Here is a 14,132-nt window from a genome sequence, read left to right on the forward strand (position 1 = left end):
CAGACAAACATGATTTGTTTTTAGATATATAATTGTTCATATATAATCTTAAATTTTTAATCCAGTTTTAAATTTAAATGGAGATGCTTAATTAAAACTACTTCCAGGTTTTTAGGAATTTGTTTATTTAGAGGCTAATGTATTTATTCAGAAGACAAGTTATACCCACTCACTGAGATCTTTTGTAGATCAATACTACAGTGACAGCACGGAAATGGTGAAGATCATTGTGCATACTGTTCAGAGTCAAGACCGGGTTCTCAAGGAGCTGTTTGGTCACCTGAGGTAGAAAAGTTCTTTTATTTCCTATGGAAAAGCCAGGGTACTTTTATCATTTTCCTTTCAAAGAGTAATATTCCTTTTTGGTAAATATACTAGACCTAGGAAGATACCTGGCAGTTCTTTGGGTGGTTTGACCCCAGTTGTGTCTCATTTGTGTACATCACTGCGGACATCAGTCACTAAATCTGGTGCTGATTGTGGTTCATTTTTCCAGCTGGGTGTGGGAGTATGGTGTACAGTCTTGGGGGGTGTATAATTATCTGACGCTGATTTCATCTCTCCAGCAAGTTATTGGGCTGTAAACAGAAGATTATTGATCTACTGCCTAAGGTGGAAATGGCCCTTAGTAACATCAAAGAAGCTGACAATACTGTCATGTTTATGCAGGGAAAGAGACAGAAAGAAATATGGCATCTCCTTAAAATTGCTTGTGTAAGTGACTTTTAATGAATTACTATTTTTTTCAATTAGGAGATTTTATTTATTTGACAGAGAAAGAGAGCATGAGCAGGGGGAGTGGCAGAGGGAGAGGGAGAAGCAGGCTCCCCACTGAGCAGGGAGCCCCACAAAGCACTTAATCCTAGGACCGGGATCACGACCTGAGCTGAAGGCAGATGCTTAACTGACTGAGCCACCCATTCGCCCCAACTTGTAATGAATTATTTAATGTGACATTGATTTGCTGGTATTCCCTGGAAAAGGGATTCGCATGACCTAGGTCCTTTTAAAGATGTGTGCATTCTGTGTTAGTTTGATGCTCATGTTCTTTGCTTGGTGTTTCACTAGCAATTCAGATGCAGGACTTCCTGATCATCCTTCATTATTTCTCTCCTCTCTAGTCTCGTGTTTATCCACTCCTTCCAGCCCTAGACCACTGTGGTATCCCATCCCAATTTGGGGGTAGAGGTGCTTGACGAGTTAATGAAACTAACTCCTTGTTCAGTGGAATGTGAAGGGCAGATACATTTTGTTTTAGTCATGAAAGGGGTCCAGGAGAGGACAGTTGTACAGAAATCCTTACATAAAGATGGGGATAGTTTTGTATAGAAATACTCTGGTTGTGTATATGAGAAGTAGTAGAAGTGTAAATCTTAGGAATATTGTAGGAATTGTATGAATCAATGGTGATGCTTGCCTGTAATCTTTTTATTTACTTTTTTCCCCTTTAGACACAGAGTTCTGCCCGGTCCCTTGTAGTATCTAGTCTAGAAGGTGCAGTAACCCCTCAGGCATCAGCATGGCTTCCCCCAGCTTCAACAGAACGTGAACATCCTCTGTCATGTGTGGTAACTCCTCAAGATGGGTGGGTTCACTTTGCAACAATAGATAGTTGTTTTCAAGAGTAGTGGTAGGAATGAGGTAGAGTAGAGCGTAGTGGTTAAGACATAGTCTTTGGTGCCTTATAGACCAGGGTTGAATCCTGACTGTCCCTTCATAATAACCTTGTGCAAATTAACTTGATTCTTTTAATGTTCACATTTCCTCACCTGTTAAATGGGAACGGCTGTGAAAATTCAATTAGATGTTGTATGTGAAGTGCTTGGGAAGTAAATATCAACAAATGTTTTTTATTTAGCTAAATCACCTAATCCTAGTTCTGAGTTCTTTCTCAACTATTTCTTCCATAACCATTTATCTCAGAAATTATGCTCTTTTGCATTTATCATTTTAGTGTCCTTTACCATCACCCCTCTAATGAATTATTGAGTTTATTCTACTCATTTTATAACTTAGTATCTCTAAAAGCAGACTTTTTTCAATGCCTTAATTCAGTTTTGCAAAGAACTCAAGTTTGAAGCTTTATATTTTCCTTTATTAATTCCTACTCTCCTGCTAAAAGCTGAATGACTATCCATTTCTGTTATTTTTCTCAGCATAAGATGCGCTGTATCCAGAGCCAGTGGCTCTGTGCTAGTTTGTGTATTGTCACTTTTTTCACAACTCATGGAGACCTCTCCAGCAGCACCAGCATTACCTAGAAGCTCTGCCCATAATTTTGCATGTGCAGCATCAGCCATGTACATCATTGCTCAGGAGGTCATGTGGCTGCACATTCTATACTCTACTTTTATGAGAGAAACACACATGGCAGGAAGGAAAGCTGATATCAGGGTTTTTATTTATTTATTTATTTATTTTTAAAGAAAGCAAGTTGTAAGGTATATCTTGGGATCATTTGAGATTTGGCCCAATGTAATACAGCCACAGATACAGCACAGGCTGTAATTCAATTGGCTTTAGGAAATATTCCACTAATTGGAGTTGAAACAAATACAATTCAATACATTACTGACCTTTTTGCTTTTATTAAAGGCATTTAGGTTTGTTAGGGGATGCTAATGGTTGCAAATGTCATCTCTATACAGGTAATTTCTAATTTGAGGTTGTGGTTGTTAGCAAAAGCATGTCATATAGAAATTTTAAATATGTTTTCCAGTAGGAATACATTATGAAGTAAAAAATTGATTTCGATGATAATGTACTTAACCACCAAGGATTAGAATCTGTTGACCTCAATTTTTCCATCTTTTGAATGTGAGCTAAATTAGAATTTAGTTCTGAGCTTATAGTGGCTACCATCCATGGCCTAGTGAGGTAGAAACAGAGGATTGGAAAAAGGTAAAGGATAGAGGCATAAGGCAGAGGGAAGTGGGGAAGGTGGAAACCAGAATCAGGATTTCCTTCAAATATAAACTTCCAGGGATACTTGTTGGTTCTGGGCAGCTCCCCTGTGATGCTATTTTCTTCTGCTGTCCTTAGGAATCAGCTTGCTTGTTTTCTTTTTCATGGCTATCATCTATAGTTTCCAACCAGAGTTTTTACCTTCCCTCATCTTTGCAGACCAGATTGTACTTTTTTATCTTCACCCCTGCATTTCTGTCTCTGAAGTAAACATACTGATGTTGTTACAACTTAGAAGGAAAGAGAAATAGTCCAGAAACAAAGAGATCTTTCATGTCTCTGTGCTACAGTTATTTCCCCCACCTCCCAGCAAGCATTTTCAGAGGGGGAAATGTATGTACATGCCACTTACATTTCAGAGGAAAGTGAGTTTGTACTTCCAGTGGACTTCTTATCATTTGAGCTGGGTAGAGGCAATAGTTTGACGTAACAAGTAGGACTCTGCCTCTGGGTGGGAGGGAAGAGGAAACTTGAAGACCCTAGGAATCAGCTGCACGGGGGTGCTGGCTTGCAGCGCTGTGGGAAGGGCAGTGATCATTCTGACCCTGAAGACCAGAAGATAAGAGTAAATTCATTTGTCCCTTTGCTGCATTTGAAAAGGTTTTGTTTTTTCATCATACAGGGAGACTATAGCACAAATGATAGAAGAAAATTTGAACTGTCTTGGCCATTTAAGCACTATTATTCATGAAGCAATTGAGGAACAGGGCAGTAGAATAATGGTAAGTTGTATATGGTATGGGTGTTTTAGGTTTGTTGGGTACAAAGGTTTTTAACTTTCCATGCTAGTCTCATCTGGCATTTGGGATGCATATGGGGAAGAGAAGAACTCAAGAAAGACAAAGAACATTTGAGTTATATCCTCGACCTCAAATTCCTATCGTTTCTTACTCACGGATATACTGGGATTATGTCATCGATAGTCTTCAACAGTAGCGTATTTGGTCAAATTAAATGAAGGGTGAACTTTTTTTGCAGTGTGACCACTGAAATTGAATGGTTTGTACTTTTTTGGTTCAGTAATCAATTTTTTCCAATAAGATGGGACAGGATTTGTACTGTAATTCAAATCTAGTAACTACTGTATGCAAAATGAATGTTAATACAGTTGTAATTAATAGAAGTATTAAGATTTGGTTACTGTCAATTACTGATTTGTTAAAACTTGGAGAAACCACAATAAAATGTTTACTGAATTAACTTTACTACAGTTAGTCTCAAGGTCAACTGTTTGAATTTCCTTTCACAAATTATTTACTTCAAATATTTATGAAAACTCTTTGAAATATTTTATTAATCACCAGGAAAGAAGGTAAAACTAAACTTTCTAATTGTAACTTATACTTTCGATTTTTCAACTTTTGATTATAAAATGTCCAAACACATAGAAAACTTGCAAAAAGTAACACCCCTAAACCTACTGCTTATAGTCAACATCTAACTGTAACTTTTTCATGCCTGATTTTAGAATCTTGATTGGAGTTGGTTAACAGAATGACTTGCTACTTATTCACTGCCCCCAAACATATGGAAGTTGTTGGTGCACGTGTTGGAAATTTGCTTTTCTCCCATGAAATCATTCTTCAGACACCAGCATTGAAGAAATGGCTGTGAACAGAAAATATGCATGGTTTTACAAGCACAATACTTTGACTTTAGGAAGTTCCAAGGTCTGAACAGATAGAATTTTATGTCAGTGACCTTGTTTAAATGGTAGCTACTTAAGCACATCATGGCAATCCATTTGTCTTTAAACGTGATACAACAGCTAACTGACTAAAAACAACTTTTATCATTTAACTTTTGGCCATAAGACCAAAAGTAATATCTATGTGGAAAACAAAACTTTAACTAATGTATGTGTTCTAAGTAAAAGTTGTTTGCCCGTTTCTGTGAAAGAGTCTCCTCTCAAGATTATACTGTACCTCCTTGTGTTGCATTCAGAAATGCTCTTCCTGGCAACATAAGGAGTTGGCTTAACCCAACTGCACATTTGACAGTATCCCTTTCCTAGAGAAGGACTTATGTATCTGTGCCTTTAATACCAGTTGATTCTCACAAATCTCATTAAATGTGCTATGTGTATATGTATTTAAGATGTACATTTAATAATATCAAGAAGATGCCTATTAATTTATAATGTGTTTAAAGACTGTTATTTTTTCACTTGTAAAAATGGGTCGTTTAATGAATTTTTCAAGTCTTGTACAAATTTATAAAGATCTACACTCCCTTATCTGTAGTTCCAAAAATCTAAAAAGCTCTGAAAGCAAGGTCTTTCAAAAGCTTGGTAACAAACTCATTTGCTTCCAAATCTAACCTGAATTGACAATCTACTTCTCCCATTTAGTGTGAATATTCATTTTGCTGTGGAAATATTAACATATTTGATTACTGGGGGGGGGGGGTGTGGGGCTGCTACAGACCGTGCTGGGTGTTTATGTAGTACGGTATATGCACTGAATTACCTTTGTAAAATCTGAAAATTTCATAATTCTGAAACATCTTGCCCTAAGGGTTTCAGATAAAGGACTGTGGATCTGCCATCTGTTAAATAATTTAGAAGGTATTACGTGTTTTTTAAAAAAATGTGAAATGCTTTTATATTCTAGATACTTTTTTCCACTTTGTGTATTAAATGATTTTTAAAATTACTTTTGGAATGAATCTCTATTCATTATAATCATATTATGATAGAATGTTTGAATATGGTTTAGGAAACGGTTCTGTGAAACCGAACTGGAGCACAGTATAACTTAATGGGCCTTGGGATTTAAATAGGACTTAACAGTATAACTTAATTCCTTAGGAATTAAATAGGACTTAACAGTAAAAACAGCATTGGGCAGCTTATTTTAATATAGCCTTTTCTCTTGAGATGTCCTATCACCACTTTCCATGTCTAGTATATGTGCTGCCGAAGCGAGCACTCCACTTTCCATGTCTAAAAACCATGCTCATATCTTGCTCTACAAACTGAGGTCTTAGTCACCCCACCCCCATTTTGCTAGTAGTGTCATTTTCCATCATGGAAATCCAGTTTGAAATCTTGGGGCTGTCTCCTCCTAACTTTCTAGTTATCTGGTACTGTTGTTTCTCTAAATATGGAAACTCTGACTGTCAACTATTTCATTTTTAAAGATTTTATTTATTTGACAGAGACAGCGAGAGAGGGAACACTAGCAGGGGAGTGGGAGAAGCAGGCCTCCTGCTTAGGCAGTCTGTCTCTTGCTTCTCTAGTTCTAGAAGGTTTTAATCAACAAAACACATATTGGGTACCTGTTGCTTGGAAGACAGTGAGCTAGATGGCAAGATTAGAAACAGTTAACAAAGGCAGTACATGAATGCTTATCTGGGAGTCTGAACATTATAAACCATCCAAACATTGAAATAATTGTTTAAAGAATTTACTGTTTAGATGACTGCATATTTTCTAAATATCACTGTAATAACTGATGAAAGATCTGCTGTAGGGTGTGGCTGGGGTGATATGGGCAGGTACTATTGAGTCAGAACAGGTTATAGTGAGAGATCACCTAAGACTTGTTTCTGTACTCTTGCTTTTTATTGGGCCACACCTCTTCAGAGTTGAATGGCAATTGTGAATATACATTTCATTCTGTAATTCTAGCAGCATTTGAAAAATGAAGAAAATCCATCCAGAAATTGAGCTGGAATAAGTTGTTTTTTGTTCGTCTTAACTTTCTGGAAGTAAGATAGCTAAGTTTTGCTAATATCATTTATCTGGAACAGACAAGGTCTCAGATAATTGTAGGTAATAAAAGTCCTATGAACAATACAGGTAAGTGCACTTATTGAAGGGAGAGGGCAGAGTGGTCTGGGAGGGCTTGCTGAAATCCTATTTAGGACTTCCCATTTCCACAGATACTACCTTAGAAACCTTGGGCCTGCATTTCCTAACTACTTGGCTTCTCTGCTTCCAACCTGTTTCCACTCTAAGCTATTTTGCAGACTCACCAGCCCGAAGGTACTGTTTTCCCATACTTCCCTGCTCAAGGTTACAGAGTCCTGCCATGCCCTCCCTTGTCCAGCTGTGGTTCCACCAGCCTTTCAAGGTTTACAGGATTACTGCCCAACCTACTCTAAATACACTGCTTTTATTTCCCTTGTATTTATCTATCTCATTCCCATCTCTGCTCTTTAACTTTGTCCATTTATGTCTTGGATTACTGCCCAACCTACTCTAAATACACTGCCTTTATTTCCCTTGTATTTATCTATCTCATTCCCATCTCTGGTCTTTAACTTTGTCCATTTATGTCTTGGTAATGTATGCACAAAATCTGTAACTTAACTGAAGACTCAGGTTAAAAAGTCTGTTCTCTAGTCATCCAGCTCCCTCTCTCTACAGAAAACATGCATGCAAGCCTTTTAGAGTCTGGGCCTGGCGTAGCCTATTCGGTTCCTTTCCAATACATGGGCTTCAAGGAAGTTGCAATGTTTTTTGAGCCTACCTGGAGGCCCTCCGTCCCAACACCCACCCACCCCCCCCCCACACACACACACTTTCTGTTCCTATTTGGGATGACCTTTATGAAGCCCTCACTGGATCAACATTATGGCACGTTAATCGGTGCTCAGAAAAATACCCGACAACTGAGCGACGTGGTCAAATTGAGCATTTTTCTCTTCTGAACTTCCACAATACTTTTCTTGCAATAGATCTATTGCTCCTGAATTCGCACAGGATCCGTGCCTGAAGCACGGTATAAACAAACAGCTACCACGCTGAGAGTGCAGAAGTGGGTTTCTGCACAGGAACAAACTGACCAGTCCCTCGTCCCAGGCGCCATCTCCTTTTCTCTACATGCCGGCCTACTCCAGGCGGTCGATCTCCCTTCTCCCCCAGAGCAGGAAAACAGCACTGCGCAGACATAAGCGCGCGTACCTCCGAAGGCGGGCGGCCGGAAGAATTTTGTCCCGCGCGCTCCCCGTCTTCTAGTGGCGCGGTGAGCCTTGCGTCGGCGTGCGTGGCTGCGCAGCCGCAGTGCCGGGCGAGTGGGCGGGGCCGGCTGCTGGCGGCGGTTGGAGCGGCCCGGGAGGTGGCTGCACGTGCGGGCGGGGGCGATGCGTCACTGATCCTTGAGGCGCGGCCTTAGGGTCGGCCTCCCTGTGGAGTCTGCGGCTGGCCCCTTCCCAGTTAGTTCCCTCCGCCGGGTTTGGGTGGGTGGGAAGGTGGGGGAGCGCCCGTTAAGAGAGGGGGATGTCAGGACGCTCACCTGGTTGGGGCGGCCCACGGCCCGCTTGTGGCTGAGGGGTTCGCTAAGGGGGAAGTAGGCTGTTTGAGGAGGGGAGAGTGCGAGACAAGGGCCACAGGACTCTCTGGCTCGGCCTGCGGAAGGACGGCAGCTCTCCCGAGGGAGGGTGGAAACTGGAGGGGGTGGGCCTGTCACTCAGGGGCTTGGGGATCCTTTCCGCCCTCATTTAGGAGGAACAAGGATGAATATGACTCAAGCCCGAGTTCTGGTGGCCGCAGTGGTGAGTCTGGTGGTTGTCCTTCTCTACGCCTCCATCCACAAGATTGAGGAAGGACACCTGGCTGTGTACTACAGGTGAGCGGCGTGTGCAGTCAGCTCAGGTCTAAAGTAGGTATTGAAAGGAGACTCCCCTTAGACTGAGTCTACGAAGTTGTACTCTCTTGCTGCATCGGGGAACTCTTCCAGTCTTAGGAAGTCGTTTTCGTTCTAGCCCTGGAGGAATGTGGGGGCCGAGCACTCTGTAGGTATTGATTCTGGTGCTCTGTGCATTTTGTGCAGACGTTAAGACGTCCTCCAGAGAAGTCTTCCTAGTAGACTGCAAACTCAATTACTTGTGGGAAAAACGAAGAAGGAAGAAAGGGCAGTAGTCACTCCACTGTAACTGAAGAGGATAAATCATTGTTCCATTCCATACCGCTGTACAGGCTTTTAGTTTGTAGTTAGAGATGTCATTTAGAAACTCTGGTCCTGTTTGTGGTTGTTCCTTAGACTTTTTTTTTTCCCCCTCTAATAGTGGAAGTAGTGACCGGTTTTGGCTTAGGAGGCCACGATGACCATTGCAATTGTTATATTCCTGGACCTTGAGAGACAAATACAGCATTGATGGGCCACCCTTCTCCCACCTTACCCTTTCTTTTCAAGTTGAGGGAAGGAATAATATGGAATTTGTTGCTCTCTAGGTGAGATGGAATAGTTTTTCCTTCAGCATAGTTCCAAACAGTTCCTTTTGATGTAGACAGAGGACATTTTGGAGAAATTCCGTTTATAATGTATTTGAAAGAGCTTCAACTTCCTACTTGTTTTTGTTATCCTCCAAAACTGATATTTCTACTTTCACATCCATCCTGAATCTTAGAAAGGGTCTTCCCTGTGAAGTGCTAGTTTCAAATACAATTTTAGTGATAGGTCTTAGCAGATGGAGATCTAGCATAACAAATGACAGATTAGTCTGTATTTCCACCTAGTTCAGCGTTGTCTTTCTGACAGTAAAACCGAGGACAGAACATTTCAAGGTAAAGCTCTCAAAAGAATTAGGGATGGACCTCAGTTCATCTTTTCTTAGTTATTTGTTATGAATTCTTTGAGACTTATTTATGTTTTTCAAGATAAGAAAGTAAGTCCTATAAATTTATTATTCACTGTGTAAAATAGGACTTCTTTTTTATACTTGCCCCCGAAATTCCTCCTTTGTGGAATTTTTAAGATGTACTTTCATATTTCTCACATTCCAGAATCTGGTGAACAAGTCCACAGTTATATACAGCTGTTTAGTATATATACTACTGTTTCAGAAGTTTGTGTACTATCTGCTGCTGATTTTTCCAGGACTTGGGAAAATCCAGTGTATTTAATCTCTTGTAATTTAAATCTAGGCTCCGTGCTAGTAAGAGTTTCATTATGAATACTTAAATCCTCCAGATTTATCCCCTAGTCTTATCCCCTAACCCTTCATCTTTCCATGCTAAGTTTTTGTTATTTTTAATAGAGACTTTAGTCCTCCACTATTTTAATATAGGCAGGTAGAGTAAGAGTCTTGAACGTCAGAAATTTTCTCATTCTTTGAAACTTTGTGTTATCTTCTTTATTGAACCTGGTAGCTAAATGTATTCAGTTTTTATTTGGTTTGTGTTGTGTACAATTAAATTACAGCAGCTGAGAGCCAGAATTAGAATTTTCTTTTTCACAATTAGTTCTCAGAAGCTTAAAGACCAAGGAGAATCCTTTGTACGTGAGGGCAGTGCTGGAGACCCAGAGGTATCGTTGTTGGAGCTTATGAAACAAGGTGTAACATTGGCAGTTTAATCTTTTTTCCACCTTTGAAAATACTTTAGGGACTGGTAGTTGTTCATAATAACTCATATTAGTAAGACCTTAGTACGTCAGTAGCATGAGTAAGAGTGAATGTTTATTATAGCACTTTAGATTTAAAAAGAGGATTTCTGTCTTTATAATCTTGTCAAATTGAAACATCTTTTTGCAGGGGAGGAGCTTTACTAACTAGCCCCAGTGGACCAGGCTATCATATCATGTTGCCTTTCATTACTACATTCAGATCTGTGCAGGTGAGTGATTCCTAGGGAAGCCCCCACACTGGATAGACAGGTGTGACAGGAACAGTTAACCACATTTGTGGGTGGGGTTGGGTTTCTTTATTGCTTACGCAAACAGTGGTATTTGCTTAAATACAGGAGTTACAAAGTTCAGAGTACAACTGTCACAGTACAAGTTACAATTTTGAACTACCTCACTCTCTTGAAGTATATTAGAAGCCAGGCAACTTGGAAGGACTAAGGGCTTTCCCCATCTATGTAGTGTTATACAGTGGGGGTTTTGTTCCTGCTGTCAAAATAAAAGCAGGACTTTGAAACACAACTAGAAATACAAACCGTTGATTACTTCATTTAAAATGATGTTTGGTTTCCACAGAAGCCGGTTCCTGGACTACTGTTAATATGGAAGATCTAAATTTTTATACACAGCTTTTCTGCCTCACATTTTTGTCTGGGACATTAAGTACAACTTTATGTGGAACCTTAGTGAATATTCTATTTTGACAGCATCCCAGAGTAATCGAAATAAGCGTCTGTTCATTGAAAACAGTACCTTGGCCTTGAGAGACACTTAGTAAATACCTTTTGATACAACAAGATGACAAAACAGGATTAGATCCTGACTGCTTTTGCAAGCTCAGTGTGGTCATAAATCTTTGGATTCAGAAGTTTGTGTACTATCTGCTGCTGGTTTTTCCAGGACTTGGGAAAATCCAGTGTATTTAATCTCTTGTAATTTAAATCTAGGCTCCGTGCTAGTGAGAGTTTCCTTATGAATACTTAAATCCTCCAGATTTCCTTCCAGTTCTCTTTTAGTTGGCTTTGGGCAAGAATTGTGTCTGTCAAAGTGAAATGTAGTTAGACATTTCCCTAGTCAGACTGATTTCCGTATTGTTTTCCCACGTTTATTTTTTCACTCTTGCCTTGGTTCATGTTGTCACGTCTTGTCTCGCTATCTCTCCCTTCATTACTGCTCTCCTACCGCAATCTTGCCAGCCTTTTAAAGTCTCATTGCAAATCCCTCTTCTAATCTATAGCTCCTAAAGTCTGTATGTTAAATTTTGGCTCTTGTCATGTTTTCTTTAATAATGTTGTTTATATTCTCTAGGTTTCTTTGTGTATTTTCTTTCCGCAAAGTCTCCCAACTTCTTTAAGGCAGGGGTTGTAACACATTTATATTTCTGAGCTTTCTGCTTGTGGTGAAAGTTGTTAAATTGAGTTGATTTCTTAGGAAGCAATGAGGTGTAGTGAATGTGAGGCCAAAAACCTGGAGACTTAGGTTCTGGCTCTGGCTCTGCCACTGACTGATTACATGACTTTGCAGAACGTTTAATCATTGTAAACCTAAGTTATTCCTCCATGAAAGAAGAGGTTTTAATTACATGACCTCACCAATAGTCCAAACAGTTGGTAATGATGTTATGAATGGCATGCTCAAACCCTTAGAGATGAAGAGCTTTTTAAAAATCTTGTTCAAAGCCAGGAAGATATGTTTCTGCCTTCTTGGAGCTTATTGAGTCATACTAATGGAGAGGTATATAAAAGAGATATAGACAGTAAACATTAAAACAGATTTAGAACTTAACAGCATGTGATAGACATATCCTGTGTGTGTGTGTGTGTGTGTGTGTGTGTATAAATATGTATATATATATTAAAAATAGTAACAAATTGTCATACTTATAAGACATGAAACTAGTAAAAAGATTTTAGTGTAAACTAATATACTTTATATCTACAAAATATTAAAGGCTAGAGCTAATGTGGCTAAATAGGAATGTTCTTTCTTTATACAAAACAATGACATTCTAGGAAAGAAATACATTAATAAAACTCTTAAGAAATTGTTCTTATAAGAATGAGACATAAATTTATTTTTAGGAATTTTTGGAACACATGATTACACAATCTGTGCAAACAAATGGCTTAAACTTGGCAGTTGAAAGGAATATATAAGTAGCATCTTGGAAATTGTGAGATCCTGCATATGATATTTTTTTAAAAAACCTATGCTTAGAGAAATATGAAAACTTTCACCCTTTAAAGCCTATATAACCAAAGGCTTACTTTTAAAATAAATATTTAGGGACCCTTGGGTGGCTCAGTTGGTTGGACGACTGCCTTCGGCTCAGGTCATGATCCCAGAGTCCCGGGATCGAGTCCCGCATCGGGCTCTCAGCTCCATGGGGAGGCTGCTTCTCCCTCTGACTTTCTCCTTGCTCATGCTCTCTCTCACTGTCTCTCTCTCAAATAAATAAATAAAATCTTTAAAAAAATAAAATAAAATAAAATAAATATTTATATTGGGAAGATAATTTTGGGGATGATAGAAAAGAACTCTAAAATTACTTGAAGATAGGATATTAAGTAGAGGATTTAACATTTGAACTCTTCGCTAGTTCTTGCTAGTTCTTGGCTAAGTGACATCCTCTAGGTTGAATAGGAATGTATATTAAATATACTGATACGGTATATGGAAATTGAATTTGATTAATATTTTGAAGGAAATAAATTGAACTCATCTCTTCATCAACTCCCCTTCCTCTGTCTAGAACCTGTCATTAATGTTTACCATCCCCCTAATCTCTCAACCCTAGAGTTATCTTCTTTTCTTTTCCCTCATGGAATGTTATGGTAACTACTTAACTACATCCTTCCTTTTACTTTCCCTGAACTGACAGCCTTCAATTTCCATGGCCTTTTACTAAATTAATCTAAATAAATTAATACTTTAGCGTCCCAACTTTTTTTCTTGCCTCCAGATAAGATGGATAATGAGAACCATATCACATGGATGTGCAGGAATTAAGGGAAAAAATTTTTTTGAAGGGTCCATTTTGTGACACAGTGTAAGATGGACTAGGGAGAGCCCAAGCCCCCCAGCAAACATCCTGGCCCCCCTGTCTAATACCACATTCTTTTATCAGAATTTGCCCTCCTCTGTATTGTCTGTTTTTCTCCAGGCAAGCCAGCTCACTTCCTGTCATCTGTACATGCAGTTTGACATCAACTTTGTATATTTACTAGGATAGATCCTTTTTTTTTTTAAGTTTATAAAGCTTTATTAAACATTTCAAACAGTTGTGTAATAAACACACCAAAAATAAAAGCTGCAGAATAACAGTCCAGATGTTCTACATGTGTGGCCTCATGAAGCCATTTCCTAGATGAACTGTCTCCAGTTCTGTCCTCTGCCTGACCTGCCTCTCTTCCTCAGGCATGGGAAAGATGGATGGTTTAGACCGGAAGGAAAACCAGTTGGTCCCCAATGGGCAGGGACCAGGAGAAAGTCTCATTTGCCAACACTTGTTGCCAAAGTGCAGAAAAAGCAAAAAGCAGTTGTGGCTCAGTTGGTTAAGCATCTGTCTTTGGCTCAGGTCATTATCTCAGGGTCCTGGGATTGAGCCCCATACCAGCCTCCCTGGAGAATTCTGCTTGTCCCCCTCTCCCTGCCTCCGCTCGTGTTCTTTCTCTGTCTGTCTCTTTCAAATAAAATACTTGAAAAAAGAAAAAAAAACAAGTGACAGTCACAAAGTCTTCCTATGCATTCTTCATAATGTACAGTCTATATGTGTAGGCCTGAAGGAGCTCCTGGCGTGAAGGATCATTGAACCTAAGA

The 14,132-nt window shown here is 39.4% G+C and overlaps 2 protein-coding genes and 1 long non-coding RNA gene across 5 annotated transcripts in view; 2 read left to right on the top strand and 1 right to left on the bottom strand.

Annotated features, from left to right (window-relative positions):
* The window catches only part of CHUK (component of inhibitor of nuclear factor kappa B kinase complex), a 43,526-nt gene extending 37,908 nt beyond the window's left edge, over window positions 1-5,618 (top strand). The window contains exons 17-21 of one of the 3 annotated variants that reach the window (XM_059169213.1): window positions 189-285; window positions 567-714; window positions 1,452-1,585; window positions 3,587-3,686; window positions 4,433-5,618. In XM_059169213.1, coding sequence (XP_059025196.1) covers window positions 189-285; window positions 567-714; window positions 1,452-1,585; window positions 3,587-3,686; window positions 4,433-4,462 — 509 coding nt within the window. In that variant the 3' untranslated portion in view covers window positions 4,463-5,618. The remainder of the gene's footprint in view (window positions 1-188; window positions 286-566; window positions 715-1,451; window positions 1,586-3,586; window positions 3,687-4,432) is intronic. The other 2 variants (XM_059169214.1, XM_059169215.1) reach the window with 2 other exon arrangements.
* On the bottom strand, window positions 2,398-7,888 carry LOC131828551 (uncharacterized). The gene is made up of 2 exons (XR_009352493.1): window positions 7,756-7,888; window positions 2,398-4,572 (listed from the first exon to the last, which is right to left on the bottom strand). It is a non-coding gene; the product is annotated as an uncharacterized LOC131828551 (long non-coding RNA).
* Window positions 7,889-7,966: 78 nt separating this feature from the next.
* Window positions 7,967-14,132, top strand: part of ERLIN1 (ER lipid raft associated 1) — a 39,816-nt gene continuing 33,650 nt past the window's right edge. The window contains exons 1-3 of the mRNA XM_059169216.1: window positions 7,967-8,124; window positions 8,414-8,537; window positions 10,444-10,525. Coding sequence (XP_059025199.1) covers window positions 8,425-8,537; window positions 10,444-10,525 — 195 coding nt within the window. The 5' untranslated portion in view covers window positions 7,967-8,124; window positions 8,414-8,424. The remainder of the gene's footprint in view (window positions 8,125-8,413; window positions 8,538-10,443; window positions 10,526-14,132) is intronic.

This window comes from Mustela lutreola, chromosome 4 (genome assembly GCF_030435805.1).
Source record: "Mustela lutreola isolate mMusLut2 chromosome 4, mMusLut2.pri, whole genome shotgun sequence".
Classification (NCBI taxonomy): domain Eukaryota; kingdom Metazoa; phylum Chordata; class Mammalia; order Carnivora; family Mustelidae; genus Mustela; species Mustela lutreola.